At 34.8% G+C, this 10,915-nt stretch overlaps 1 protein-coding gene across 2 annotated transcripts in view; it reads right to left on the bottom strand.

Moving 5' to 3' along the window:
- LOC106873594 (low-density lipoprotein receptor-related protein 6) overlaps nucleotides 1-10,915 on the bottom strand; it is a 699,058-nt gene that overhangs the window by 132,780 nt on the left and 555,363 nt on the right. For both annotated transcript variants that reach the window (XM_052965592.1, XM_052965587.1), the window contains exon 4: nucleotides 6,104-6,275. In XM_052965592.1, coding sequence (XP_052821552.1) covers nucleotides 6,104-6,275 — 172 coding nt within the window. The remainder of the gene's footprint in view (nucleotides 1-6,103; nucleotides 6,276-10,915) is intronic.

The raw sequence follows: 10,915 nt of genomic DNA, 5'->3' as shown, positions 1-10,915 counted from the left end.
TTCATTTATCATGCAAGTAGAAGATGTATGGTTAACTTCCTATCAGTGAGTCACAGTTTATTTTTACCAGTTTCAAACTGTTGTTTACAAGTCTATAGCAACCATTCAATGAAGTTTTAGCTCAAAATATTTTTTTTCCTCTTGCAGCAAACTAATATTATTTGATTAAATGTCTAAATGTCTGAGATCAGTTATTGTTAATATGATTAGAATTTTTCTGACTATTAACCTTGTCTTTGGAGATGAACTTTTTGTTCTTCCATTATCTCTGTTTGACTTTCCTCCTTCAGGGGTCAAGAAAACAGTATTAGTCAAGTGTTGGGTCAATTTAATTGACAATACACTGCAACCTACATTAAATTTGTGACCTTGTACTTGTAGCAAATTAATATTTACATTGACACTATGTTTTGATCATTTTGATCTCCAATCATCATCATTTGTTTTATTCTTGGATCTTTATGCTGTGCCTAACTGGATTTGAACTAGGTATCTATATCAGTGACTTAGTTTATTAGAATGGTATTACCTGTATTTTAATAATAATGTCTTCTAGTTCAAATCTGTTATTATGTTCACATCCAAGAATAAGACACTTGATGTAAGTTGAAGATCAAATTAATTGAAAACACATTGTAATTGTAAACACTAAACAATCCTATTAACATTACTTGACATTGATTCCCATCCATATGGTTTCAGGTTTAGTCCCACTATAACCCTGGGCTAACAAAGCTTTGTGAGTGAATTTGGTAGATGGAAATTTAAGAAGCTTATTCTGTGAGTGTGTGTGTGTGTGTGTGTGTGTGTGTGTGTGTGTGTGTGTGTGTGTGTGTGTGTGTGTGTGTGTGTGTGTGTGTGTGTGTGTGTGTGTGTGTGTGTGTGTGTGTGTGTGTGCATATGCTTCTGCAGTCATATCTTTACAACACTTAATAGTTGTAAGTATTCCCATCACATACATGGTGTCGTTTGTTCCCAATCTTCTGTGAAAACATACCCAATCATGGGGAAATACTACCTTGCTTGGAAACAAGTGAGGGTTGCTGATAGGAAGGGCATCCAACTCCACTGAATATGAATATCCAATAGGTGGGAGGTCCATTGCAAGCAATTGTTTTCACTAAGCTGATGTTTGTTGGTGAAGAAAAGTGCCTCCATTGCAAAAATAGAAAAACAAAATGACTAGCTGATAGTGCCTCCAAATATAGTTATAGATGAGTTTATCACTGTGGGTTTCAAGAGACACTGATCTGTCAAATACAAGCTGAATTTCTTCTAAGTGTAGATCTATGGTCTTGCAAGACTAATACCACACAATGTTTTTGAACCAATATTTACCTTAATGATTTCTTTTGATTACTATTGTTAACTGTTGGTGTTTAGTGTCTAAAATATAAATTTTCACACAAGACACAAGAATATTAGTTTCAATATTGGTCCTGATGCTGATGGTTTTCATTACTTAAATGTTAGTTATCAATTTATTTAGCACACACATCCATATGTACATATACATATATACATACATATCTATAATCCCTCACGTACAAATACTGAAGGGTTTAGTCTATAAAATTAACTCCAGTACTTATGTCTAGAATTTTCCTAAACTGCTTAGTTACAAGGACATAAACAGGTAAACACCAGTTATCTAGTGGTTACAAAATACACAGACACACATGCACACACACACACACCAGTATAGGGCAATACAGTAGAAGACAACTGCCTCAGTTACTGCACAGTGGGATCGAACATGAAACTGTGTGGTTGTGAAGTTGGCTCCTTAACCACATAGCTATACCTATGCACATACACTTGTGTTATATATATATATATATATACACATGTATATAAGTTATTATCAAGGTAATTATGATTATTTGTCAGAGATTGTGAGGTGAGTTACAGAATTCTTGTTGCTGTTGTTTTTGTAAAGTTCCATGTCAATCCTAGCCCCAAATATCTATTATCAAAAGCAATTCAACTATGATCATCCTGTCTTCTGTTTTAGTTGGTGTATTTGGGTTTACATAATCCCTTATGCCTTTCTGGTTTAAGATCACAAAGATGTGATTTAAGGGAGACTTGGCTGTTATTTCTAGAAGTCAAGCATCCATATAGAGTGTCCTATTTCTTTGACATATGTACTGATTGTATCTGTAGTTTCTTTTTCAAGAAAAATAGAGATTTAGTTGTATCCTTGTTGGGTGATATTTGTCAGGTTTCATTTATCGTGCAGATAGTGCATGTTTGGTGTGACATGTCTAGGCTGCATGTATGTAAAAGGTTGAAGTGGGGTGGAGAGAAATATAATCTGTACTGGAGTTTTTGTTGTTAGAAGTAACGGCAAGTAGTTGTTAATGTACTGAAGGAAGAGTGCAAGAGACATAACTAAGCAATTATTATTTGATAAGAGTTGTTTTTCTTTGATACATATTAACAGATGATGATGATGATAATGATGATGATGTCTACGATGACGATGGAGGAGAAGGAGGAGAAAGTCAATGAAAACAACAGTAAAGATGATATTCAAAAAGCAATAGAACATGAGATATTTCAGGCAATTTTCCCCTCATTCAGCATTGATGTCTGGCTGATAGGAAGAAATTTTACTTGTTTAATAGAAAATCCAATTTAGTTTTCAATTATAACTAGAAGATAATTATGGAAGATAATTAATTAGTAGTCAACAAACCTTTCCAAGTCAGACATATCACAATATATCAAAGCAATTTAAGTAGAATTTAAGCTGCTATCAGCTTCGTTTAACCATTCTCAGACAAGCTGAGAAATACTTTTATCAGAAGATTGGATATAATCATGACACAGATAATATAACTGTATTAGAATAGTTGAAAGTCTTTGGTGGGGGGGGGGGGGGTCAAATTATTTTAAAAGAAAATGTTCTTAATATTGTAGAGTTAAGTAATCAAGGATAAGAAGGATACAGGTTCAGCTGTTAATCTTTGCTTTAATATCTCAGAGGAGTTAAATAAACCCACAATATAAAGTCAAGTGAAATGAGGTTACGTTTATGAATTTGTGTTGTAAGATTCCTGATATGAAGTTGTGTGTTGAAATAGATATTGTTTATTATTATTTTTTTTGCCAAATAAACACATGCACTATATATTCGTTTTTCACTTATTTATTACTGTTCTTATTCTAACTCATGTCCATTGTCTGCAAATCTTTCATCACATCTGTGACCTCTTCAGTGACACTTTCCATCTTTGTGTATGCTCTGGCTCTGCTTTTTCCATTCTTCATGAAATGGTGTATTATTAACTAAATAAGTCTATAACGCAGGTTAAGAATGTCATGACTTATAAAGGACATTACATATACTTTTTTAAATGGTTTGGTCTGGAGGATGGAGTGATGCTCATAGCTTTTGTAGATTCTGATTTCTTTATTGCCCACAAAGGGCTAAACATAGAGGGGACAAACAAGGACAGACAAAGGGATTAAGTCGATTACATCGACCCCAGTACGTAACTGGTACTTAATTTATCGACCCCGAAAGGATGAAAGGCAAAGTTGACCTCGGCGGAATTTGAACTCAGAATGTAGCAGCAGACGAAATACTGCTAAGCATTTTGCCCGGCGTGCTAACGTTTCTGCCAGCTCACCGCCTAGCTTTTGTAGATTCTTTGGGTCTTTTTCTTTTCATTGCTTTGTCAAAGAAGAAAGAGCAGTACCCTTAACTGTTTCTAAATATTGTTTTTAATGCCTGCAAGAATGGTAGGAGAGAATGAAGTAATCCTTAAACGAGAGGTTTGGGCCTGAATGTGCACAAAAGAGTGAATGCTGCTAAAAATACCTAAGAACTAAGCAGGTGGGGGTATTAAGACCAGGTGAGGGATTAAGAAGTTAAAATGCAAAGACTAGGAACACAAGGTATCTTGTCCAATGTTCTAACAGTAACACCTATTCACAACCCTGGACTGGTACTTTATTTTGTGAGCTCTTAAAGGTTAAAGGTAAAGTTGGCTTTGGTGGGATTTGAACTCAGAGTGAAAAGAGCTGGAACAAATACAACAAAGCATTTTGTTTTATGCTCTAATGACTCTGCCAATTTGTCTTCAAGACAGCTGAAATTAATATATTCTTGAACAACTGCAAGTAAGGGGAAAATTCCAGAGTATTGGAACTGGGGAGGAAGAATTATGGTTAGGGTTTAGTGCTGAGCCCAGAGATGGTTAGACACAATATGTTCAAAGAATGAGAGATGTGTAAGCTATGTGGGCATAGGAGAAGATAGCTTGGAACCAGCTATCTCTGAGAAGCAAAGATTACTTGGTATCGGGTCAGAGGCTTGAGTGTACTAGTGAAGAACTCCATGCCAATTAGTCTGGAGGTCTTCTTTTTAATGTAGTCTAAAATATCTGTTTGTGTGCAGCAGTGACATGTCAAAGAAAAATAACATTAATTTTATGTGATTAAATCTTGGAAGCTTAGAGTGACATTAGTCTGAATTGTTTGGTCAATGTCCTTCTTAACAGCTGTTACTGAGATATGAAGTGGAAGTGGTACTTAGGTCATGTTAACAAGGTCTGTAGAGAAACAGAGAGCAACACAGCAAGTAAACCATTTACCTACTTCAGTTGCATTTTATGACTAAAGGTTTAGAATATAAGTGTTAAATATAAGAAATATTGGGAGAAATTGTCATCACCATTTTACATTTAGGTTCTATGCTGGCATGGGTTGAAGAAGTAGTCATGGTCTGAGTTAGTTCTATTTAGAGTTACTACCCTCTTAGACAGGTTAGAAACTCTGTCTCACTCTTATGTTTCTTTTTCTTTTTTTTTTTTTGCATGGTTTCTATGGCTGGATGACCTTCCTAACATCTACCACTTTATAGAGTGTACTGAGTACATTTTATTATATAACACCAGTACTAGAGATAGTGTCATGTTCTTGGCAAGATGAAAGAGTCCTTTGGACCCTATCACTGACATATTTATTTGCCAACCACTTTACAAAGTGTACTGAGACTATTTATCATAGAAGAAATGGAAAGAATGTAGCAAGAAATATAGAAATAAATGTGAAATATCATTTCATATAATACTGAACTAAAAAAAAAAACCCAGTCTGAATGTTTAGAATGTTGAGAGGAAGAGGGAGATGTAAGTTCACTTTCTAAAACAAGATAGATATAATCTTGTTTCTAGTTCTGATGAAGTGCAGCTGAACGTGATAAAATGTCCACAGAAATTAAAGACACAGGTTGAAAAATATGCGAAGTTAAAATTCACAAATAATATATTTTACATTATTAACACAAGGTGTAAATACACACAAAACAATTGTCTTTTAACTGCTTCAGGCTTAACTAGAATGGAAAGTATTCTTTTGGATCAAATGAAAGCTATTCTCAGACTTTTGAAAGATTGCAATGAAAAACATTGATAACAGAAAAAGAATCTACCAAACACAGAGCTAAAAGAGTTGTTTTCTATTTTGTTTGTTATCTTCAGTGTCCAGTAGCTTCACCAGTGAAGAAAGTATTCAACTGGAACACACAGATGGCAATTTGATATCGGTACTTTGTTACCTAAGTGATATTATGTTTATGGTTAAATAAGATAGAAAATTATGTTTCTGTGAGCATTACAAGTTCACAATGGTCTGTTTAAACAATCAAACAGACAATAGTAAGCAATATAATCCAAAATGGGAAACAATTAAACTAGTAACAATACAGAGAGCTACAACTGAAACATTTCTTGTTAATAAGTTGTGATGGAAGAATGAGAAAATTAGTGAGAAAGAAAATAGCAGAAGATTGTTTTTAAACTGCCCTTTACATTATATTATTGACATAATAACAAAACCGGGTAGCAAACTGAATGCAATATTCCTTGGCAGTCACACTTCCTTCCAAACAACATGTTACATTACAAACAAATAGTGAATGTAGATTACAGTTCCTAAATAGATTGATATATATACATTCAAAGATTCTCTAATTGCAAGATTATGCCTTCCGTAGATAAATAAAATTTGTCTCTCAGAGATCTTTAGGAGTAGAAATGGTCAATTTCAGACTGTAAAATATTGATTAAACCCAGAAGTTGAGTTGACTTACCCAGACATTGGATCTACAATGATTCCTCTTGGTTGGTCTAGATCAGATCCAAACAAAATTCGGCGACCTCTTCCATCATAGTTTGACATCTCAATTCGACTGGTTTTAGCATCAGTCCAGTAGAGATGATTAGTGACCCAGTTGACAGCCAGGCCATTGCATTCTTCAACATCTGCAAGTAAAGAAAGAAAGTAACTTTGTACATAAGATTTTAGAAAAGTCTGAAGTAAGAGACCAAAGAAACCCCAAAGGGTTAAACAGTCAGGTGGCAGCACTAAACAGTGTCAGAGGTCAGGTCTAATGGGTTATTGAGTTTTGGAGGTCACAGTTAATGGGACTTACACTAGGATAAGTGAATAGATACTGAAATATCCTCTTCATAGGTGAAAATGATGTGATAAAAGGGGGTTGGTAGATGGAGAATGAAGGAGAAAGAAACAGAGTAGTTGAGGGAAAGTAATCATCTATATGTGTGTGCATGTGTAGGTTAGAAAGTGGAAAGGGTGAACAGTGAGGGAAGGAACAGTAACAAGATAAAGAATGTGTAATATAGTGAGGTGGGGAGTGGAGAAGTCATGTTAAAGAGTCTTTGATGGAAGATGGGTCGGAAATGTTAAAAGTGAAATAGACTGAAAACATGGCATCAAAGATAAAAGGTTAAGGCATTAAATCTGGACATTCTGATGAACTTTGATTTCAAATCAGAACTAAAATGTTAATGGCAGTTTTAATAAGGTACCACTGCCCACAACTTTCTTCACAGCTCTTTATACATATATAAGTGTGTGTGTATGTGTGTGTATACATACACACCTATGCATGCATACATAAATTCATCATTATCTGTGTGTGTGCATAAGTGCATGTGTGTGTGCATGTGTGCGTGCCTGTTTTGCAATTATTAAGACATCAAAACATTATGAAACGATTAAAATTCTTCTCATCTATACAGATATTTATTGTAATCTGTGATATAAGTTATGTAGTAGAATGAGGGATAGTTTCAGGGTGGGATACCTATACAGGGGTAGCCTGCCCAGCACAACAAGAGAAAGATCTTTAAAATATTCTGGAATATTCTGGAATATTAATTTTGTTTTGCATATAAGTCTTTAAAGAAAGATGAAATTTAATTTATTGACTTGAGACAACAACAATACTAGCATTTCAGAGGAATATTGCTGGTATATTATTGGTGTATTAATGGTATATCATACAGACATAGACATGACTATGTGGCAAAGAAGCTTGCTTCCCAACCACATAGTTACGGGTTCAGTTTAACTGGCTGGCATCTAGGCCAGTTTCTTTTACTATAATCCTGACCAAAGCATTTTGTGTGAATGTTGATATCACGTGATAATTATAAATGAGTGTCACTGTTATATAGGAGGTGTCATTCATTTCCAATATTCTGTGAAAACATATCTGGCCATGGGAAAATATTTCCTTGCTTGGAAACAAGTGAAGGTTGGCAACTGGAAGGGTAGAAAGTCTGCTTCAATAAACTCTGAGTGACTCATGCTAGCTTGGAAAAGAGGACAATTAAAATGAGGATGAAAATCACTGTTTTATTATTGGAATATTGCTGGTGAATCACTGGCATATAACCACTGATATGTTACTGGCATGTCACAGATATGTCACTCTTATTGGCAGAACCAAAAAAAAAAAAAAAAGGATGAGAAGTGAACTTCAGAAATGGACGAACCTAAACTACAAAACTGTCTGTCATCTGTGTTTGTTTCTTTGTCTAGGTGTTAGGTTACAGGTTGTTTGGGGGAGAATGAGATTGTGTAACATACATGCCTTGCTGAAGTGACACAAGAAAAACGGAATATCCACAGCTTGGAATTAACATTAGTTTGCAGATTTTATTTGCCTCTCTTCCACTGAGCTGCCATCTACCTTACTCAGTCAACCTCAATCTCTACTCTCTTCAGTTGACATTTATTGAACTGAGTTGACATCTATTATTCTGATTTTTCCTTTGCTCTGCAGTGCTTACCTCCACTGAGCTTCCTTATACTCTATGCTGTGAAGTTTTGGATAATTTTGTACACCGTAGGGAGAAGACTCTGTATTTTCAGGTCTGTACTGGGTCAACTGTTACTGAACTGAGCTGAGTGCCACTCTACTGAGCTGAGTGTCACTCTACTAAGCTGATTGTGATTCAACTGAACTGACTGTTACTTTGTTGAATTTACCTCCACTTAGCTGCACTCCCTTCTGTGTTCATTTTTATTCTGATGAGCAGACTTTCACATATGTGAATTTACTCTATTCCACTATACCTGTACTCAGTACCACTCACCTTTACTCTACTCACTCACCTCTAATTTACTTCACTGAGCTTTACTTTTAAAATAAGAAACAAATGGAAGAGACATGCTTTTTTATTTAGTAAGAAACTTTATGTCTGGTATGGAATGGTAAGTAGGGTGTTTCCCCACCAAAAATATAAATCTGTGAATGTTCCCTAAACAAATGTAGAAAAATAGAAGAAAAAAGGTTGATACAGTGTGACCAATTTACCAGTCAACTATTATCTCCTACAATCTAAATATAGAATAGATTAAGGACAAAGTAATAAGTTATATCTTAGATTTTAACAGTGCCTGATGTGAAGTGTTAACTTCTTTATGTTACTCTGCAATTGTACAAATGTATAGTTTTGATTCCAGCAAAATCCCTCAACATTAACTGTATCAAACTCACTATTCTGGGAGGTCATGAACAATGCTCCACCTCCTTTGACTAAATAAGGCGAAAAAAAAAAGTTTGTAATATCATTTATTGAAGTAGTTTGAAATAAAATGGAAGCAAAACTTCAAGGAACAGAGGAAATAATGTTGTAAAGAATAAAAGACACTTAGATAATTTCTGCAAAATGGCAGCTAGACATATGTCAGCTGTGAGAAAAGACATGACAAAAACCGAAAGGTATAATTATTATAGTAAAACGTTTGACACTAAGTAGGGTTGAGCTAACAACAAGATTGTCTGGATGTAAAATCAAAGAAAGATTACATAAGTGAAAAAGGAACTGGAAGAAGAAGATGAGGAAGAAAACTGAAGAGTGATGAAAAAGAAAAAGAAAATATTAATAAAATTGAATGAAAGAAGGAAACAAGAAAGGAAATAAGTTGAGTTTTGTGTGAAGAGGAGAGAAAAGTTGGTAAAAGGTCAAGAGGAAGGTGCAGGTGGCTTGTATTAATGATTCAGGAAACATGCTAACATGAAAATTTAACTGGGCTGTATTAGTGTCTTCCGTCAATATGAATACAAGACAATTATGGCCCATTTGCAGCTAAAGGCACCAAAATAGGCTGCTGAATGCAATGAGGTGATGGAGGGGGTAGTGTGAGGACAGTGGCTTCAAAGAGCAGAATTTGAAGACAATAACAAGAACGCGAATAAGAATAAAAAGAATTTTAGGAAACAGAAAAAATGATGTTTACTAAAATTAGAAATCTATTGAAACGAAAGGGGGGGGGGAAACACTGGAGTCAGATTCCACTTCATTTCAAATGCAGAAATTCTATAATTTGTGCCAAATGATATAGTGTTTAATATAGTTGGACAATATATTGCAGAATTATATTATTTCAACGACTTCACTTATCATAAACTCTGCATTTCTCAGCAGGACTGATTTAATACTTGATTACAACATGGTGTGATATGGAAGACAATACACACACTGGAGGAGTGTAAGAGCAGATGCTAGAATATTATGGCGTGTTACAGAAGACAGAATTACACTGTAGTATATTATAGAAGATATTAGTATATCGTGGTGTCTTACACAACACATTTGAACATGTGTTAGAAGACAATAAACACTGGTGTGTTACGGTAAATATTAGAACATAGTGCTGTGTCATAGAAAATAGTATAACACAGTGGTGTGTTATAGAAGACAGTAGAATACTGAAGTGTATTAAAGAAGACAGTAGTGCACTGTGGTGTTATGGAAGGCAGTAGACTACAATTGTGTGTTATGTAAGATATAATGAACACTGGTTATTATATAAAATATTAGAACACTGAGTTATGAAATATAAGATATAAGAACACTGATGTATTACAGAAGACAGTAGAAAACTGTGGTGTCTTATAGATGATAGTACACCACAGTAGTGTATTATGTAAAATATTAGACCACTGTGTTGTGTTATGTAAGCCATTTTTAAGGAGTTGAGAAATATTTGACTATTATTTCTGTTAGATTGAGCAGCCACAAAGAGACCCTCTTTAGTTCTCTTGTACAAAAAAAGATAGTAGAATACAATGGTGTACTATAGAAGACATTTACATGCATTGTGAGTACTGTATATCTTTTTAGTTAAAAGGGAAGGCAGTACCCATGACCTGTTGCATGGCCTCTGAGACCAGAAAAGGGAGGGAAGAAAGTTTCCACAAGCAAGTAGTTTGGCCAGAATGCCTACTAAAGGCATCCAAATTTCCAAATAGCCATAATAAATAAATTGGGAAATGGGTGAAATCTACCACCCAAATAGCCAAATCAGATTTGAACTCAGAATGCAAAGCACTAGAACATATATTGCAAGATATCTCATCTGATGTTTGTACAATTCTGCTAATCCATTGCTTTGATTGGTACATTTTAATTGACCTTGACACAATAAAAGGCAAAGTTAACTGAAGTTCGATTTGCACTCAAAGCGCAGTGAATTGAAACAAATATTGTGAAGTATTCTGTCTGATGCTCTAATGACTGCCAATTCATCAGCCTTTATATGTTGAGTGCTGTATATGTGCCTTTATTTGTAGCCTGTAAGAGGGTGG

The sequence above is a fragment of the Octopus bimaculoides genome, chromosome 1, assembly GCF_001194135.2.
Source record: "Octopus bimaculoides isolate UCB-OBI-ISO-001 chromosome 1, ASM119413v2, whole genome shotgun sequence".
Lineage (NCBI taxonomy): Eukaryota > Metazoa > Mollusca > Cephalopoda > Octopoda > Octopodidae > Octopus > Octopus bimaculoides.
The sequence above is the reverse complement of the archived record's forward strand: the minus strand, read 5'-3'. Positions and strand labels throughout refer to the sequence as shown.